General features: G+C 36.4%; 1 protein-coding gene across 2 annotated transcripts; it reads left to right on the plus strand.

Moving 5' to 3' along the window:
- Nucleotides 1–1,073: 1,073 nt before the first annotated feature.
- Nucleotides 1,074–21,124, plus strand: LOC135080522 (post-GPI attachment to proteins factor 6). 2 transcript variants are annotated; one of them, XM_063975167.1, is made up of 5 exons: nt 1,074–1,591; nt 6,287–6,535; nt 17,479–18,368; nt 18,483–18,630; nt 18,751–21,123. In XM_063975167.1, exons 1-5 carry the CDS (start codon nt 1,318–1,320, stop codon nt 19,482–19,484), a joined length of 2,295 nt encoding a protein of 764 aa, XP_063831237.1. In that variant the 5' UTR covers nt 1,074–1,317; the 3' UTR covers nt 19,485–21,123. The 2 variants fall into 2 exon arrangements, with proteins under 2 accessions (XP_063831237.1, XP_063831236.1); XM_063975166.1 differs by having other exon boundaries at nt 17,479–18,630; nt 18,751–21,124.
- The last annotated feature ends 835 nt before the right edge of the window (nt 21,125–21,959 follow it).

Genomic DNA, 21,959 nt, shown 5'->3' on the forward strand with positions numbered 1-21,959 from the left:
TTGGAGAAAAAGGTCGTTGTCGACTTTGCGAAAATGGCCAAAAAATAGTTTAATGCCTAAAATGTGAAATACGACTGATTTTTTTATGATTTTCATATAAAAAAATTATTTCTATAATATATCTCAATGTTTTATTTAAGTACCCCTATTTGGCAATGTGGTAAATAAGCAACAATCGTTTTTCGCGAAAATACCAACCAAATATTTTTTTTATTATTTTTCTTAACTTTATTTGATAGTAACAATTAGGTCTAAATAGATTTTATTAAAAAAATCAAACAATTTGTGTCTTGCCAAATGAAGGGTTAAAGATGTAGTTCTATAAACTTAGCGCAGACTATTTGAAAAACGAAATTGAAAGTGATTTTGCTCTGATATTTCTTTATTGTCTTTCACGCACGTTCACGAACACCATGGTTCACAAGTCACAATACAATCGGCAATTATTCGTTATTCGGCTGAATAAAATAAAATAAAGTACTATTCTATTTCTATATAAACAACACTTCTTATCCGCCAAGAAACACAAAATGAAGTTTTCAATATTTTGGAGTTGATAAGACTGTCCCATTTACAAATTAATATAAATCTGAAATTATGGGTAATTTTATACGTTGGTAACATTGAATGATTTGCCGCCGCAAACGTTCAAAAATATGAACTTCAAACTTCAATGGACGAATGAATAAATCACAGATATGTAGGAATAAAACATAGAACCTTAGTCTGAGTGGAAAAGGATTTAATGGAGAAGTCCACAGGGAGAAGGTCATTATCATTTTAAAACTAGGTTGATGGTGGTAGGAATTTATAGAAAAATGCTTTTTTATGTTTTTCGTTTAGTTGAAAATGTTTGAAAAGCTACGTTTTTGTTATCATGATCATGTAAGGGCAACTCGACAAAGCCCTCTCCAAAAAAACATAGTTCTTGAGCATATTCTTGAGCATGCACCAAGGCACTCGGACAGCTAAAAAATTGCGATTCCGCCTAAATTTCTGAACGTTCTGATATGACAGCTGTCAATACGAGTGACGTTACTGACGTTTAGTATTATTCGCTCGCCGAATGCCGATTGCCCGATTGATTTCGTGAGATTGGGTCGGGTTTTCGCCGACAGTTTTTTATTAAAATAAAAATATCGGCCGAGCTTGCTGTTGATTTATCGTTTGAATGAACAGCAGATCAATCGAAGTTACCGTCCTTTCCAATAATAGTAAAAATGCGCACAAATTTTACATAATTTTAGTTAAATAACTTTGGATAGTTTTATACAATAAAATATAAATCGCGAGAAATTGTAAAGGTAGGCGTCCATCATGAGACTTTATTATGTATTGTTGTACGTGTGTGTTGTGAGTGCTGGTGAGGAGCCAGAGGAGGAGGTTCATAGGAGGAAGATTATCGAGCAGTTGACCAGGACTCGGACTGTTTTGCTGGATGATTACCACTTGGTGACCAGGCAGGTCGCCACCGATGTATATATGTATAGAAGCTACCGCACAGTTTCCGTTGTGTTTTACCCCGTGATGAGGGGGGTCACCGACGCGCGCTTTACGTTCCAATCGGAGGAGATGCACTTAAATAATATTGGTAACTAACAAGCTTTATATTTTATACATATACAAACTTTGAAAATGTTAACAATCATTAAAACAATAATTTTATTTTGGTACACTTATCATAACTCTCACTTTATGATTTTCAGAAAATCTTCTAATTCATAAATTGGGAGAAAACAGTTTTTTAATTTAAAATCCTTTGTTTTTGTCTAACATGTTAAAGAATATTTGTTACATTTTCAAAGAAGTTTTTAAATATTTATTTGCAAGTTGCCTCACTTTGTTCCAATAGCTAGCTTTGTTTGAACACACTTTACCCTTGTTACAGCTTTGTTTTATTGTCAGAAGTAACTAATTTAAATTTATTTAATTTTAACTATTTTTCTAATTTCTCGACTTCATCCATCCAAATAAAGACTTAAGTTTTCTTTCTGCCGTGTTAGCTATATCAACAGTAACTCAATTTTTTTCTATTAAAATGCCTGTCAGTTCACTCGTTACGATTCTCATAAAATATTTACTCAGTTTTGGCAAAAATTGGGAGTTACTGTTGAAATAGCTAGCACGGCAGCTTTGTCACCCGCATATTAATTTTTTGCCATGTTCAAGGAAATTAATGAAATACCAGCTTACTTTGGTTAATTTCATAAATTATTGAGACCTATCCAATGTCATTTCCCATATTTAGTGGATTTATAGAAACTTTACCTTTAGTGTAATATCCTTAAGTCACAATGCTGCTAATGACCAGCCTGAAATATAATTAAAATGCTGACTGGTATACTAAAACCACTTATTTACTATTTTAATAAATACTTATCTCTATTTCTTAAAATTCATGTTCATTGAATTTTTCTCCTGCTTTAAATTTCATCAAATACATATAAAAATGGGCATAACTCAACAACGCCTGGACCAATTTTACCAATTTTTTTTAATGTTTGTTGAAGTCCAAGGATGGCTTTACGGCGAGAAAAATTCGAATAATTTCCGTGAAAAAATCGTGCGAAGCCGCTGGCGGAAAACTCGTATTCAATCAAGAAAATATAACAGATATAGGTCAATATCTACACACTCATAACAACAAAAAATAATAGTCCTTGATCCACCACTGTGCCCAAATAACGCGCGCCATTCACGGTCGCCGACATTGTAACCTTTCGCTCTTTGTTTGCTACAGGTAGATACATATTGCTTGTTTGTTTGCCACACAAGCAATATTGCTTTTCTGGCAAACAAGCAATATTGCTTGTGTACTACATTAAGACCAACACAATTTCTGCTATATAGCTATAGTAATACAACGCGAAACGCGAATTTCACTTCCATATTCCCATATACCTACAGTGGTTAATTTTTTCAATCAGGCCCTAGTATCGGCTCGCTCGAATCCTAAGATTAACGTCGTAAGAATTAGAGTCGCTGTCATTAAACAGGGACTATATGTATTGATGACAGCAGACGTGCACCTTTTCAAACCTTTAAACGCAGCCAGATGGCATCATCTTCGTTGCCGTAGACTACGGTTACTGTCTGAATTATTTGGTCACAATAGCTTCCAACCTACCTAAAAGAGCCATAGGATTCTGTCTGACATCATCACGACCCTTCCATGATCAATTATATTTTTCGACGTGTGGAAAACGTCTAAGTACCCACAAGTCGCAGGGGCAGCCAACTCTTAAGTTGCGAAGAGTTCTACCCATAGGTACCCATTGAATACCAGGGTGGGTACTCTACCATGCCATTGACTCAAAACCACGAGTTAGCGCCTTCAGGCAAAGGCAGTCTAGTAAATTGACGTCTTGACATCATTTGTGAATTAGCCATGGGACAATTAGTTCAACAAATTAAGAGTATCCTCGTAAAACCATTCAGTCCCCAGATCGATAACTCCGAAAGTCGGAACCATGGAGTAGGGTACTGCCTGGTAGGGCGCCAGCCCAAACCATATGTCTGCGAGACAAAAACAGTATCCGTGTGGCGACGCATTGCATTATTTAGATTACCAGTTGAATGTCTATGGGTTGGCCCCATCCACCCCACCCCAAATGCGACCATCAGCGTAGATAAACAGCAGATAGCGGCACTCTGGTCTATGACCTCGGCAGGAGGTCACCGTTTGTCGGACTGATATAAACTATTATCTAATAAACATACGAGTTAGTGCATATTGCATCAACGCATTAACATAATTCCTCCAATATTTACAGCAACACAGCAGCTCATTAAACTTACTCGTGGGCGGACGTTTTCGCGTTACGCATCGGTACACCAGGGTAATGATTTCATTACCGCCAAGTTTAAGGCAGCCAAAAGAATCAATGTCGGCCTTTGAAGCTCTTTCTTCCCATTCAGCATTAATTCCTGAATCTAGGATATGCGAGCCGCTTATGATTATTTAGATAGAATACGAATCGTTCGTTATTTATAGATAACGCTTTTGATTCTTGTCAATGACCCCATGATATCCTCCGATCAGAGGCGTCATGGCTACGAATAAACTAATAAAGCTTGAACTGTAGTAACATATGGGCCACGAACTAGGAAAATAAAAACTAAAAAGACATAGTAGTAATCTAGTTAATTAACTCAGTGGGAATTTTGTTTCTAAATTAGGTAACTGTACAAAAAATGCGTTAATCACCCGCACTTGACTATAGCGAGTAATGTTCCAAATTCTTCCAAAAAAAAAAAAATTATCAAGTACAGTTTTAGTACACGTGACAATAGATCAACATGCCTAGCAACGATGATAAATTATTGAGTGATTTGAGTGATAGTACCTAGTAGAGTCAAATTGGGAACTCCAGCATGCTCCAGCTGAGTTTCGTGACGACTAGGGGTATGATTCTCTTAATAGAGATGCTCTCGAACAGAGAGACGAACTGTCAAAACTAAATGATATTTAATTATTAACATTTCCTTTTTTATCTTTTCAATATATCACGTTTGAATCATAGTAGTGTTGGTCGTGCTGATAATCAGATATTATGCATACATTCTCATAAAATACGTAATTCATTATAATTCAATGACGTTATCATATCACTCCCTGATTTGATAAAATGCCCTTATCAGTGTGAAAATAGTTTTAAATTAAATTGTGTGTTGGTCGCCTAGCAATACATAATCGACCAATGACCATTTACATGGCGGCCAACCCATGAGACAATCCAATAAGCCAATCCAATCAACACTGGAATAATGTAAATAGAGACGATATACATAATATAGTATAACACATGAAATACTTTATCCGATTATGTTCCTTGTTCCGCAACATATTACGCAGTTCTATATTATTTTCCTGGTTTCTTCTACTTTGTATTTAATTTTCTGCTTTGTGGCATATAGTAAAAGCTTTGCATAAGCATCCATATAGGAAAAGAACCTATATTAATATGTACTTGAGCCAGCACCATTTACTTTGCTTATCACACGTTTCGTAGTTTGTTTGTGAATATCCTCAAACATGCTTTGTTTATTTTCTGTACACGTGCAGGCAACGCTACCATATAAAAAGATATCCAACGGTAGGTTCGTTCTCCGATGAATATATTTTGTTTTCGGAGGCATCCTCAGGGGATTAGAAGCCGAGCAACCAAAGCATCGGCCGATAAAGTCTGTAGCCTGCGGGGCTGCGGGGTGTCTTAGAGTTGAGGTGACTGCGGTGAGTGTAGGTCGCTGATGGGTGATGGAGCACTTAAAAGATGCTTAAGAGCAACATAAGAGATCCCTGAAGTGCCCACAGTAGGTTCTACACCACTATAAGTAACAGTAACACCTTTTGGCATCGTGCGTGGCTGTATCACTTTAGCACTGCTACTCAATCGCGATTGTACACTGCATCTGCTACTACACTACCACTTTAGCGCTCACCAGTTGGTGCCACTGTCTTCGCTACTAGCAAGTGACAGGACTTTACTCTACAGTGGCGCTAACTGGTGAGCGCTAAAACGATAGCCCTCATTGTATTGCTGCATGAGTAAGAAGTAGCAGTTAGCACGCGTAGGTAGACAATCGCTTTATGCCTACCTGAAAGCTATTGAAGCTCTTTTCTTCATATTCGTTTCACTCTTGGCAGAGCGTTAGTGATCACGTTGAAACGTTCACGTCGATTATAGAAGCGAATACAGCTCTCCGCACGATCTCCCGTCATTGAAGGTCTGAGTAATCTGAAAGCGAATATACTGTACCTTATTCCATTTGGTAAACCTACCATCATTCCACGCGATCCACAAGAATATTAATAAACAATGTAGGGAGAGTTTAAGCTCTACTATTATGGTAAGAGGTAAAATTAGAATTCGGACACAATGAACGCGCATTTACTTTATTTAGGTAGGCATCAAAATTGTGTATCCGTAATTAAACTTATCGTCATGATAAAATATTCCATAATCACAACAAACAACACACGTTTTCGGCCTCATTGCTATACTTTTTCAAAGTCACTTTTGACATTAATAAGGTTGTAAAGTTACGAACGATGTTCTCAATTTTATAGCAAAGTTATTGCGATTCAAGATCCTCTTAAAATAAGACTTGCATAATTTGAAGCATAATAATTTTTATGATTTTCAAATCAGTGCTATAAAACCAGTAAGGTCGCTAGCTAATTGAACATAAAACGAATGTTTCACAGTTCTATGGACCGGTTCCAAGCCCTAATTTAGAACATTTCAATCATTCAAATCGTCCATAATCATGCAATGGTTTCCAGGGTCTTGCAGCCCCCAAGAGGTGATAGTCAATATCAAGCATGGCTCGTATCCAGCAGTAAATCCCGATGGGTACGACTTCCCCCCATTCTTCGTGGATCCGGCTACTCGGGAGAACATTCATACCCTAGAACTGCTTTCTGATGGTCTGAACAGGACCTATTCGATTACTAACCCAAGACCTGGAAACTGGTACGCCCTGGTGTACATCAAATGGGAGGACCCGAGGACACAGAAGGTTGAGCAACAAGGTGAGTTTTTTGTTAATTAAGATTTAATTTACACTTAAATGTTACGTTAGTTCTAAGAGTGTAGGTAGAGTCTATCAAGTTGTGTAACGTAAAAAGTAAGATAAATAAATGTTACTGTACATATCAAGAAAATTGTAATGGTGATCGTAAGCAACGGGCATAGCTGAAACGATACTGAAAACTCGATTCAAACTTGGAACACGTAATTTAACGAAACGACTACCGCGACATTCCAAACTTGGTTAATTTGAATTTGAACTAAACTAGTTTCACAGTATTTCGGTGGCACTTGCGACATGGATATGATCTATCTTACATATAGGTATGTAATATACCTCCCCAACCTGTCTCTCTAAGTGTAGGCTATCTCCATTTCATCATCATTAATTGAGCCAGAGGACGTTCACTGCTGAACATAGGCATCCCCCAACGATTTCCAGTTTGACCGGTTTGTAGCAGCCTGCATCCAGCGCTTTCCTGCTACTTTTATGAGGACCTCTGTCCACCTTTCCTTCGTTTTCTCCTTGTAAATTAGAGCGGACCGTCCTCTTGCAGTGGAAACTATATTTTAATGACTCGATGATGACAGGGCAAGTGGGAAGTAAGTAACATTGCGTGTCAGAATCTGTTACCAAGCATGCCGGCGGCTTGGCTAGCCGATTGCAAATTTCCGACTGTTAGGAAGCATTCAATCAAACGAGTGTTGCTCTGTGTGACTTCTTGACCCCAAGAACACGTAGATCACACGAGCAATTGCTCAATTTACTGTCCGTTGCCTCCATTTCGAGCTTGACTTTGAATGGTTATACTTGAATCCCATGCCTGAGTCAAAAAAGATTTTCAAGAAGTTATTTAATGCACCTTTTATCTAACTCTAAAATTACCTTACATACGTATAAATGGCGATTAGTTGGTTATTTCAGTTTGATGCAAATTACTGGCATATTAACACCTAAAACTCGGGTTCGTAAATCCTAGTAGGTCTAGGTACTACATGTAAATTATACGAATATTACTACTACAGTTTTAGGAAATAGCCGTCAGTTGTATTTTCATCACCATTAAGTATCAAACAACTAAGCGTTATCAAAATTTTCCACATAGCTGGTGTTATCATAGCAACCACGGCTATAGGTTTGAGTAATATCCATTAGGGATTTATCGACCAAATTACTATCTCCTGTCAATAGGGTGGGGCTAGTAATGGGACAAATTGCGCAACTGGCCTAGCAATGTACACAGATAAAATAACCCTCCTTCTGGCGCAGTCGGGTAAAAAGGTGTCTGACTCACTCAGTTGTCTTGACGAAAAAAGGGACAACATTTTTATTCCCAAAATCAAGTTTCGTGGAAAAACAAAAAGGGCGCAAAACTGAAAATTTAATACTTTTTGTAACTTTCCCGTTCCTCTATTTGCCTCTTAGGTAGGTAGGTACCTACTTTTACCTACATCACAGAATAAATAATAGTAGTACCATAATGTAACAATACAAAACCAATTAAATACAAAACCACAGCTAATTATTCCAATGTGTATGCCAAGTACCTACCTACAACGAATTTATTTTTCCTCTTAGAGTACAAAACCTAACACCTACTTATATTTTTCACTTATACATAGGTAAAGGCATTCATTTAAAGTGACGTAATTGAAGCGGTTTCCTTATTTTTACATGTTCCAAAATGTAATTGTTAAAATATAAATGTACTTAACTGATCTGGGGGCACGGCAGTGCCCCCGCCAAGTCGAGCGCGAAGCAAACACTGCCGTACCATCCTTTACTGGAACCATTTCGCCGCAGTTTCAGGCCCCTATTTGAGAACCTCTGGATAAGACCGAGTAACACCACATTCATAAAATCAATACTACTAGCGCCACACCGGCACCGTGGTGTACGCCTGTACCGCTCACCGCTAGATGGCGCTAGCACTTTGAGCGTCGATTTTCTGCACCGCGGTGTCCAGATTTTTTTTCCTCTCTAGACCCCCCCGTCGAATAAGTTGAATGTTGTGTAATTTGAATTTGGTTGATTTCGTTTATTATATTATCGTGAGGTTCGCTAAGGTTAAGTTATTATTAAAACAATTCTGATTCGTTGTCCATTTTAAAGGTCGATGTGTTTAATATCGTAAAACAAATGTCGATAATATCGCACACCTAGATCTAAACTGAGACAACTCAAAAAAGGGCATTTTTCAGGAGGCGAAAAAAACGTATTACTACATTTTTTGTTAGGGAAGTTATGAAACTCAGTTTTATTTTGGATTATTGATAGGCTGTGAAATGACCCTGTGTATAAACTGGGTCAAAAAATCTGTCCTTTTTACCTTTAATCGCAGTTTTTTTAGTTGTTACATTTTAGGGGAATGACTTTGTATAAATAATAAAGTACATTTAGACTTGAATCAGTTTTGTTTGGACATTTTGAGATTTGAGTCCTCCTTTTCCACTCTTAAAATTTTTATATCGTGCCATTTAACTTGATTCCGATTGTCGTCTACAACCAAATTAGTTGCCCACATTTTTTGCAAGATTTTAGTGTCATAAAACTTTTCAAATGTCATCTCTTCCACGTTATTTGGTCCTCTGTATTTAAAAATTTCAAGATGTGGCTGAGTCCTCTTCCTGCACAATTAAAGTGTTTTGATTGAATGTTTCGATATCCTTAATCATCAATTTAGGAATTGTTTGAGAAAACAGTTCTTTTTTAACACGATTTGGATCAGCATAACAGCTATAAATGAACATTTCATGACATGGTGAACATGATAGGTGTTTGAGTTTCTTCAGCCACTTTTTCTTAGCATCAGCTGATTGATATGTTTATTTATTATTTATTTACTTATTATAGACCATTTTTCTACATTATTTTTTATTTCTACATTATAAAGAAGGTTTTATCTCTTGTGCAGACAACAGCATATAAGACTATACACTTGTATTACAACTACATTAGTTACTACAGTGTTTAACTTGAAGTGCCGTCGTCTGTACATTGCTATTTTAACTATCTTTACACTGTTCTCTCAAAATATTTAAAAGAAGACGACCTAGCATATTTTTTTCGGAAAATAAAAAAATATCCACTAATTTTTACTTATCCAACAATAGTAAGTTAACTCAAAACACTCTTCTCAAACACAACAGTTGAACAGTTTGGATAAAACTAACTTTATTTAGAAACAGGGATTATCATACTGTACCTGATTTTAGGTGAAACATGCAAAACTACGCGTTCTGTATAGAAAAACATTGAATTGAAATTTGTTCCAACAAAACTACGCCAACTAGAAATTCACAAGTTGATTCATCAAAACAAACTCAACTCAAAATAGTAACAAAATATAAGTTACTTTATCAAACAAAACTGGAACAAGTCAAAATGATCTGGTTGACTATTGCAGAACAATTCATCAATACTGTTACTACTCAAATTAACTCATTATATATTTTCTGCTTAACTGTAACAAATCTAATTAACCGCGTTTTCGTTTATTTTAATACGTGCACTCTCTGATACTAACGAAGGTCAACTGACAAAATGCTTGTTTAGGTGGAAGGAGTTGACAAGCGTTGATTCAACAAAAGTAAGTTATCGCCATCTAGCGGCAAATGGATCAAGGCTTTATTAAACCTGTTATGTTGGAAAGATGCGTATGATAACCGAGTATCTGAATACAAGCATAAGTCAAAATTGGCAATTTTTGAGTTGTCTCAGTTTAGATCTAGGTGTGCGTATTATAGGACGACGACGTTAACCCTACGGTGGTCGCGCTCTAAAATATTACGTTAATGGTCGCGCGGATTACAGGCGTAAGCCATTTTATGGAGTAAAAAAAGAAGACATCTCTTTATAAAAACATGTTTCTTTATTTTTTTATTTATTGTTATGTATTAGTTAATTAAATAATCAAACAGAGAAACGAGCAGTTCTTCTCAGTTTTTATAAACTAACCAAAACATAAAAATCATCATTTTTCATCAAGAAAATTTCGTCTTTGGCAGTTTATAAATTATTCAGTACTAATTGCACTTATTTATTAATTATATTTTGAACAGGAGATACAGGCCATCATGGAATGATAAGGACAAATAAATTTGTTGCACAAATCACAAGTATTTCCAGTGATTTCGCTTTCCTCCGCAGTCAAAGTAGCGACCTAAAAAACTCCGCTGTGATGGTTCTGAGTTAGATGGCTAATCACTGGTAGGTATGAGAAACTTGTTCTCTTGTGGAAGAATGTGCACTTCTTCATCAGAAACCGAAGAGTCGCCAGAAGATACGGTTTCATTGTCAATTACTTCTAGCCATTCTGCAATTTGTGCTTTTTGTCTATTGTTCATGATTTTTATCTTAAATACAATGATTTTATTGAAAACACAAATGTAAATACATATCTATGCCGTAATTATTTATTATAAAGCATTAATTTACACTAATAATGCAAAAACAAACACAATAATTAAAAAAAGGTAACTTAAAAAATACTTACGTAATTGGTCGCGCGGATTACACGGGTAGACCATTGGCATTTACGGGGCTCCTGCGACACATCCACGAGCGACCTGGCGCTCACACGTCATTAAGTGTGATCTGCGACTATGCAACTTAAAGTACACAAAGTGTCAAAACGATCGCGTTGACCGATTTCAAAATATTCGACAATTTGCACGAGTGGATTACGGGTGTAATCCGCGCGACCACTGTAGGGTTAAATAATTATGCCACATTCTACAAAAAGAAGTGAAATCCCACCAAAAACATTCTGTAAAAAAACTAGCCAAGTCTCGATGGAGCTGCTTGTTTATCTCTAAAAAGTAATGAAATCTAGACAAAGTCGTGCCAAGTCTATGGTTCTTTACTGCGATTTCTTTATTATTATAGTTAATGTTGTGTGACTTGGCCGTTGAACAATCTTTATCAAGATAATCAATAATCATGCATAAGTATTATTGAAATACGCAGCTTTATTAAGCCTACAATTCACTGGTTATTAAATCAACGTTTTCCAAGTGGCAATTTTCCATCGTCAATGGGTAGCGGTTCTGGCAACAGATTGGTGCAATGCTGTCATGGAGCACCTGGTTTTGTACCCTTCAACGGTCAAGTCACACAACATCAACTATAATAATAAAGAAATCGCAGTAAAGAACCATAGACTTGGCACGACTTTGTCTAGATTTCATTACTTTTTAGAGATAAACAAGCAGCTCCATCGAGACTTGGCTAGTTTTTTTACAGAATGTTTTTGGTGGGATTTTAATTACACCTAAAATACTGTAAATTGTATCAATTACATTTTACCTTTATTTCACTTAGGTACTGCATGTCCTCAAAGAGATAGAAAATTCTAAAAGAACCTACCACCGCGAGACCTCAGGAAAGAATTTAAAATGAAAAGTAAAGTTACATTGGTGTCAGTTTTAATTTGTAAAGTTTGAATAAATAACTAGGTACATAATTAATACAGTGTGTCCGGGCATGTAGTGATCAAACTTTAAGGGCGTAATCTATGGACAATTTTATCGGTGAAAATACTTTAAATTTGGGGCTTGACCCATTTCTCGCATATTTACAAGGATTTAAGTTTTTAATTTTAAGTTTTCACCTCTTCCTTCAAAAACAAGTGATAGCGTGAGTAGTTTAACATTAATAAGCAAAAATTTTATATCATGCGATAGCCAATAAAATTATCTATTAGTAGAAGTAGAAAACAGATACAAGTTTCATACATTTTAAGGGTGTAAGAATGGATTTAATTACAAATAAACATGATTTTTTTCACATCTATTTCAGTTATTTCCCAACACAAAAAAAACCAGGTCGTTAAGGTATGTTTTATTTGCATTGTATTATTAGTATTTGAGCTATTCTACAAAACGAATGAAATTTAAAGTATTTTCATCGATAAAATTGTCCATAGATTAAGTACGCCCTTAAAGTTTGATCACTACATGCCCGGACACACTGTATACAAAAAATACTCGATTCTGGGATTATAACTGTCACGTTTTTTGGGTGTCCACTCTCCGTAGTCCGTACCCATTACCCATTGGCTGTAGCTCATAAAACTCATTTATTTTTGCAAATAGGCTTTTAAAAAGCGCTTTTACACGTCCCAATATTAACCCTACCACTGCTTCGGGACAATAAATGGGCCAGTGCTGAGATGAACCGACGAACCGTGATAGCTAGCCAGTTGAAATTTTTTAACTCTGGCTAGACTGGTAGTAATGTATAATGTATTCCTTGTCAAGTTACCACCGGCTGTAAGTGCATCCTACGACACATGACCGACTTCCCAAGCACTTGATTGCTGCACAATGCGACTGGTAGTGTGGATGCATTACATGCTATAAAATCTCGGTGATACAGCCACTGAATTGGCCTCGTGCGCGTTTGCTTGATTGTGCCACTTCCTGCCCCATATACCTACGGTGAGGTTGTCGACAGCTGGCAACCAAATTTACACATACCAGTGTGAACACATAGATAGATAATTATTTTATTTGGCAGAATACTTGCAGAAAAAGAGAGAGAACAAACTAGAGAAAGAAAATATTTAGTCAATAAACAAATTCTTCGCAAGTCGCAGAAAATAGCACAACCGCCCTATTTTGTCCGAAAATCGTAAATGGACCTTCTTAGTTTGCTTGTAGAAAATTGCGAGAACTTTTCTACTTATATTTGAAAAAAAAATCAATGAAAATGTAATTAAAACTGGTAACGAATAAATAAGAATAAACATGTTCTATGTTCAGCAGTGGACGTCCTATGCCTGAAATGATGATGATGATGATGATTAATATAAACAGTGAAGATTCATGCACTCAAATGTATACCTAGGCATTGGGCGTGGATCAAACTCTAAATCTCTGGCATTATCGCCCGATATGCAAACTAATTAAGCAGGACTATCAATAATGAAAGTATAAATTAGATACGAACGTACTTACAGCGAGGATTAATTAACTATGGATTTTCTGACAACATGGAATCCGAAAATCCGCAGTTTGAACAAAAATAAAACTTTGCCAAACAGTATTTAACCTTACCAGCATTGGCGAGTATCTCCCATAAATATTTTTGTTCTGTTAAATAAACCCCGGTAATAGTAAATGTTTACACGCGTGAAACTAATGTTTGTTTCCTAGGAATGTACCTACGAAGGTCGCTTTTTTGTATTGAAGAAATACAACTACCGGAGTACGGTACTAGGAAATTAGAAATCTATATGCAACAGAAAGAATAGTTTACTTTCATGTCAGGCAAACTTTGTTTTTAGGTCTACCTTCATGTGGTACATAAACATATTTATACATAATAGTATTATTTAAATTGTCAGAGACTAGGTACTATCCTGCGGTTTACGTTGGATCAATCGGAAGGACAAACTGTTAGAAAAAAGTATACAAACAAATCTGACTGAACAAAATATTATTAGTTACATAATATTTACATGCGACGCACCTATAATCTCCGCTAATCAAACTGAATTTATTTAATTCGCGATTAAAATATTTTTATATCAAATTAGTACTTAGATTACATTAATACCGTAGTCGCTGAGTAGAAAGTTTTTTTTAAATATTAGGACCCTATTAGGAAATTATTTTTGTAATGTTAACATAGAAAACGTAGTAGCCCTATGCATGAGATTCAATAAAAGCCGTATCTATTCCACACATCGCCCACTCGCATCGTGATGTTCATTACATTATTATTAGTACTGCAACTGCGGCGCGTTATCACTGCTCATAAGACAATCTGGTACACTTGACGTTCGTTCTCAGAACAATCAGAATATTCGTAGGCATTGTTCACCGAATACTATCTGAATATAGAGTGCATTACCGCAGCAAAATTTTTATAAATGTTGTGCTTTAGAGAGTCGAGAGTATAGCAGATAATTAGTCCATCGTGAGCAGAAATTTGTCCACTAATAGCAAAATTCGTTCAAATTATAGTTTTAAAGTTATTAGGAAAAAACAGATTTTGCTGGGGTAATGTTTGAAACGTTACCCCAGCAAAATTTTTTTTTGAAAGTCGTTCTATCCCGGAACCAAATACATGGATAGATAGCTTTTGTTGCGTAGTAATTTGTCCACGAATAGCAAAATTTGTTCGTGTTCCGGTTTTCAAGTTATTCAAAATTTTGCTGGGGTAATGTTTTGTGATGTCCCAGATCTCGTAAATGGCTCAACGCAGAAGTTTGAAAAAAATACCAATGATAGACCTTGATATGTCCAAATTAGTTCAAGCATTAGTCATTGATTTGAATGATAAACACCAGTGTAATTAAATGATTTCGAAAATCAGATAAAACGGATTTGTGAGTAAACCAGTACTCTTACAATCGAATAAAAAGGTGTAGCATGTACCCTTGGTACACCTTTATAACCACAGTAAATATAAATGATGTGGCTTTGCGCAAAAGAGAGATTTCAAGAAATTTAATTTATTTTAACAGTCTTACTTTCGTGGCCGAATACGCAATTCCCTTATAACAAGGGAACATGGCATACAATGGACAAATTAAAATGTTCTTTGAATAAGCTATCCTGTTAATTTCAGCTTTATATTACGGCTTATAAGAAAGTTATCGGACTGCAAAAAAATATCAGGAATTCTTCTATAAGCCGACCAAATTATAAAGGTCACTAAAAAGCGACCGTTCCATACATAAGGCTTGCCATCTTAAATCAACGGTATGATATCGAGCTTTCGTCAGTACAGTTGCGAACAAAGGTGTTGTGTTGAGTTGAGAGGTCAGATTATTGAATTAATAAAACGAAAATTTTATTTTTTAAATACATTTTAAAAATAATTTACATATAACAATGAGAGGATGACATTGCAAGGTGGTGCCAGTCCAGTCTTAAATCCGTTGACATCTGCTGCATCTGCCATCTTTTTGGCTAGAAGATTCTTCCATCTTGCAGCGTAGACCTTTACCTACAGACCTTAGACAGTATTTTTGTGAAAATTCTTACGCATGGTGGAGGAAGGGACGCTCTAGACACTCAAGTCTACAAGGAGTCACATGAACTCCAGTTTTAAATCCGTTGACATCTGCTGCATCTGCCATCTTTTTGGCTAGAAGATTCTTCCATCTTGCAGCGTAGACCTTTAGCTACAGACCTTAGACAGTATTTTTGTGAAAATTCTTACGCATGGTGGAGGAAGGGACGCTCTAGACACTCAAGTCTACAATGAGTCACATGAACTCCAGTTTTAAATCCGTTGACATCTGCTGCATCTGCCATCTTTTTGGTTAGAAGATTCTTCCATCTTGCAGCGTAGACCTTTAGCTACAGACTTTAGACATTATTTTTGAAAAAAAAACACATGGTGGAAGGACGATGGAGACTGATTAGAAATTTAATATTTAAAAATCGTTTGCACGAATTACAATCCCAACTAATATTATAAATGCGAAAGTAACTCTGTCTGTCTGTCTGTCTGTCTGTCTGTTACGCTTTCCCGCTTAAACCTCGCAACCGATTTTAATGAAATTTGGCATAGAGATAGTTTGAGTCCCGGGAAAGAACATAGGATAGTTTTTATCCCGGTTTTTGAAACAGGGACGCGCGCGATAAAGTTTTTCTGTGACAGACAAAATTCCACGCGGGCGAAGCCGCGGGCGGAAAGCTAGTATCCCAATCCCAACTAATATTATAAATGCGAAAGTAACTCTGTCTGTCTGTCTGTCTGTCTGTTACGCTTTCCCGCTTAAACCTCGCAACCGATTTTGATGAAATTTGGCATAGAGATAGTTTGAGTCCCGGGAAAGAATATAGGATAGTTTTTATCCCGGTTTTTGAAACAGGGACGCGCGCGATAAAGTTTTTCTGTGACAGACAAAATTCCACGCGGGCGAAGCCGCGGGCGGAAAGCTAGTATTCCACATAACTGTACAAAACATTGACAGCTAAGCTACTAATTTGCGAAGTATACCTGTATGTATGGAGTGATCGCTTTTCTGTAACCTTTATAATTTGGTTGGCTTATAGAAGAATTCCTGATATTTTTTGCAGTTCAATAAGTTTCTTTTCAGTCGTAATATAAAGCTGAAATTAACAGGATAGCTTATTCAAGGAACATTTTAATTTGTCCATTGTATGCCATGTTCCCTTGTTATAAGGGAATTGCGTATTCGGTCACGAAAGTAAGACTGTTAAAATAAATTAATTTTCTTGAAATCTCTCTTTTGCGCAAAGCCACATCATTTATATTTACTGTGGTTATAAAGGTGTACCAAGGGTACATGCTACACCTTTTTATTCGATTGTAAGAGTACTGGTTTACTCACAAATCCGTTTTATCTGATTTTCGAAATCATTTAATTACACTGGTGTTTATCATTCAAATCAATGACTAATGCTTGAACTAATTTGGACATATCAAGGTCTATCATTGGTATTTTTTTCAAACTTCTGCGTTGAGCCATTTACGAGATCTGGAACATCACAAAACATTACCCCAGCAAAATTCTGAATAACTTGAAAACCGGAACACGAACAAATTTTGCTATTCGTGGACAAATTACTACGCAACAAAAGCTATCTATCCATGTATTTGGTTCCGGGATAGAACGACTTTCAAAAAAAAATTTTGCCAGGGTAATGTTTCAAACATTACCCCAGCAAAATCTGTTTTTTCCTAATAACTTTAAAACTATAATTTGAACGAATTTTGCTATTAGTGGACAAATTTCTGCTCACGATGGACTAATTATCTGCTATACTCTCGACTCTCTAAAGCACAACATTTATAAAAATTTTGCTGCGGTAATGCACTCCTGAATATAAAGTACGTGTGACGCATAATGACGTCAAAATGCGGTTAATAAAAAATCCTAAAATATCCACGGCTATGCTCATGTTTTTGATAACCAACGTTGAATTTAATTATTGAACATAATATTTTTGTCCTTTCCAGGCTTGGTTGCGGACTGCCAAACAATATTATACACAGATTTACAAGTGAAAAGAGAAGACTCCATCGAACTAATAGACTGCCACGATAACCTAACTTTGGATTACTCGGAGATACCGATTTATTTCAAATGCATAACCGTAGATAGCCCACTGCCATTAAGATTGAATGTAACAGTTCTAAATACTCCCGAAGACAATAAACAGGTGACCTTTAAAGTGCAGGCGCTGTCTCTGCCGACAGAAGAGAGCAACTTGGTGCACTGCGCGTTCGATTCGAAAGAGAGCAAGGTACAAACGATATCGTTCACACCGCACCCAGTTGCGTGGCACTATATCCGCATCGAGCTCATAGACAATGCCTCAAGAGTGGCAGATTGTGAGTCCTACTACATGCGCACAGATTTAGAAGAAATAGACAATAATACCATTTTCGATCTTATGCGCGATGACAAAGGACGTTTCTTCACGTTCAACTACGGACTCCCAACCACAGACTTGCAAGACGCGACGAGTCTGATCAACGTCACAGCAGGCGAAATAAAGAGCGTGAGGTTCAAGGTCAACCAGTTCCTCGATATCGGAGGGAGTCTACAAATCGAAGCCAGTCTGCTTATGAGCCTGAAGTATTACATGGGATATAAGAGAGAGGTGCACAAAGGTTCTCTCCTCGCATTCACTGAAGACAACCAGTTCATCAGGGCCGTTATTTGCATGGATATCGGCCACCCCAGTATTCCTCTTGATACTGGTCATTGCAAGTACAACGATCAAGTCAAGCCGGCGTTATTCATCCTGAACAGTACAGACTCTGAAACCATATACGACAAGATTATAATTCCGTTCCCGGACAGCGGGACGTGGTATCTGACGCTGAGGATATTCTGCGACCAGGTAGTGTGTCCTTGTCCTACTTCGGATAATGGGACTAAGTATTACGTGTCTGATTCGTTAGACGAGGAGGAGGTAGTGGACGATAGCATTGCATCTTGGGATAATACTCGACAGGGCACGTCAGACTGCAACACTACGATAGTGCTGTCGGTGTCTTCGACCTCGTGCGTCAGCGGCCGCTGCAGCAACCACGGCAGCTGCTTGCTGAACACTTTCGGGGGACTGGTGATGTCATTCTGTTCTTGCTCTGCTGGATACGGAAGTAAGCAGTGTTGTAATAAAACGCCAAGTTGCTGATGCATGCGCATGACGCTTACGAAGAATCTCAAACTACTTTCTGACAATTTCCGTATAGTTTACTAATGCGTGTTTTGTTTTTCAGATTGGGACTGTTCGGACGACTCGAGGATGGACAGCAGAGTGTATATGCTAGTCTCCGTGCTATTACTGACGCTGAGCAATCTTCTCTTCTTCTTCTCCATTTACGTCGCCGTCATACGTCTCTACTATACGGAGGCCATGATGTATACATTCACGATGTTGTTCTCGACGTTCTACCACGCGTGCGATGCGCCTGCGCAAGTGGCTTACTGCATCGTGAGAGGTAACATTCTTCAGTTCGGAGATTTCTACTGTGGTTTAATGTCCTTCTGGGTCACTTTGCTCGCCATGAGCATCGTCGGCGACAAATTCAGATCCACATTCCAACTCATCGGCGCCATCGTCATAGCTTTACTCACGACATGGAACATGCATTCGTTTTTCTCATTCGTCTTCCCTGTCGCCGTGGGCTGTGTCGTCCTGTTTCTATCCTGGTACCTAGATTACAGAAAGAACGGGATCATGAAGTACCCCAAGTCGTATTACACTATTTACATGCCCATGGGTATAGTATTGGTGACTGTGGGTCTAGTTTGCTACGGGTTTCTTCAAACGGAGCAGAATTATAAAATTGTGCACTCGGTTTGGCACATGATAATCGCGTTGAGTGTCGTATTTCTACTGCCAGACGTGAAGAGGACTGAGGACACCAACCCGTTCGTTCCAAGCCCAAACTCTTGCCGACTGCCTTTTTGCAGGGTCTTCCACCGATCTCAGGGCATTGGCGCGAACTGAATCCTCTGAACGTCTTTAGATTATGATCAAGTACACAAAGGTGCAATTAGTCTAGTATGTAAGTTTTAAATGTCACAAGAAGCGTTTTTTCAGCTAGTCATCCACGAGTACAGAAGAGATTGTAGTGTTTTCCACATGTTTGTAATAATGTGTGCTCTTTTTTGTAACTTTTATAAAATAGTCAATGTAATATACACATGACAATAGTGGAATAGGGTAATTATAACGTCTGAAACAATGCAAGAAGACTGTAATCTTAGGATTTCAATTTTTTCTCTTAAACTAGGACGTAGCAAAATTAGGCATAATATTTATTACGCCCCAAGAATTAAGTATTAATGATTGTTTCACGATTGATACTACCAATACTCAGTTGAACTATTTTCTGCCATAATTTGTAATGGTTTGTTCCCCATATTATTATTATGTGACTTGAATTTAGTATTATTACCAAATAGTTTAATGTAAGTCATAGAGTAAGAATCTTCATAAATCGAGGTAGGTAAGTTGTATGTAGGTTCTACCTGTTCACTATATTCTGTTGATCTATACTTATAAAACATTTGGATTATAAATTCATGAACCCACGATTTTATTAATTACTACAGTTGAAACTACAATACTCACTTCTATACTAATAACTCAAAAACTAGGTACAATAACTTAATATGCAAATGGCAGGTGCTATATTGAAGTAAACCACCTTTATGGACTGTATTATGAAATAACCCTCTATGAATAAATCTACATTTAATAATATCGTCTCAGAATAGGGAACTAGAAGTACATACATTGGAAAACCATAATCAAACCTCAATTATGGATTTAAGCCTCTGATTAGTTGAGAAAATATACATTTTGAGTGTAGATTTATACTTCAAAGTTAGTTTCATAATACCTTCTTTCTGAGGCAGCCTGTATAATTTATAGTTCTTGTTACATTTATATAATAGTAGATTTTTTTTTTCTACCTATACCGAAGTTGGCCCCATATTGGATTTAGGTAGGTAGTATTGCATTTAGAGCCATTTAGGTAGTACATTCCGTTGATTACTATTAAAATACGTATATAGTTTTAGTAGGTATGATCTAGATTTCCATTTATGCCTTATTTGTATGAATTTTAGTACAATATTAATTTATAATAATATGAAATTATAAAATTAACTTTATTATTACTATGTAATATAGTTACCAATATATTTTAAATATGTGTTAAAATGTTCTATCATATTGTTTAGTATCTCAAGTAAGGTGCCTTATATTGTCCACTATCATCTTAACGAACAAATATTATGAAATAATAAAGTTTTGTGCCATTACTAAGTAATTTCAAGATAATTGTGATCATAAAATTAGACTATTAAAATGATAATATACTTCTATTTTATGAGTGCATACCCTCGAAAATTCTTGATAATTATAATTTTGTTAACTTACCTTCTTCCATATTTTTGCTATTTAAATTTCCAAAGTAGTGTGTGTACTTTCTAAACACAAAAGGAATCAATTTCAATGTCAAATTATATTAAGGGCTGATTTTTCAATCGTCGGATAACTTTTATCTGAAGAATAAAATTGTCATTTTGACATATTTCCCATACTGAAACTGTCAATGTGCCAAACTTATTCTTCAGTTAAAAGTTATCCGATAGTTGAAAAATCAGCCCTAAGTCCTACTAATATACATTAATGTAAGGTTTCAAGAAATATGTGATTTGTATAATTTGCTTACATTCCTTTCCTTTTTATTTTTTGCTCAAATTATGTACCTACTATTTCATTAAATCTACCACCATGACCATATTAACTAGCTAATACTTAATTTAAATTGCATGTGAGGCTAATGATTTGTTCCTAACATTGTATGGCCTATCAGAAGCGCTCTTCATCTCTCTCTTATTTAGTAAAAAAGAAAGAGAGTGATATGCTTTAAAATACGAAAAGGGTGTGTATAGTGATATTATGTACACTTCTTTATGTTATATTCGCCAAGGAGTAACTTTGAAATTAAGTAATGTTAAAAATGTCTAAATAACAGAATTGAATGAAAATGTAGGTATAAATAAACGGAAAATGGTAGAAAATATTAGTCATGGGTTTTACTAAAGGCAATTGCAAAAAATGTAAAGGACCATTTATAATAAAAATTCTAGCAAAAAATTTTACTATTTGGTATTAGTCCAGTCAATAAAGCATTATAGATGGAAAACTGTAGAACACAATTTCTGACTTCAGGACTTTATTTAGACTAGTTAGGAGGTGAACATAGCAAAAGTCCCCGCCCTTAGCCCTTGAGCCGGCGGGGAGAGGGGGGTTTAAAGGTGCCACTTTTCGGTTTTTCGCTTAATCCTCGGAAACTATGCGTCCTAGTGACATGACTACTTTGAACCAAAAAAAGCATATTCAATTTGCTACAGGTGAGATAGACAAGTTTTTCTATAAATTGTATAGTTTTCGCGGCATCTGCTCTAG

This window comes from Ostrinia nubilalis, chromosome 18, assembly GCF_963855985.1.
Source record: "Ostrinia nubilalis chromosome 18, ilOstNubi1.1, whole genome shotgun sequence".
Lineage (NCBI taxonomy): Eukaryota > Metazoa > Arthropoda > Insecta > Lepidoptera > Crambidae > Ostrinia > Ostrinia nubilalis.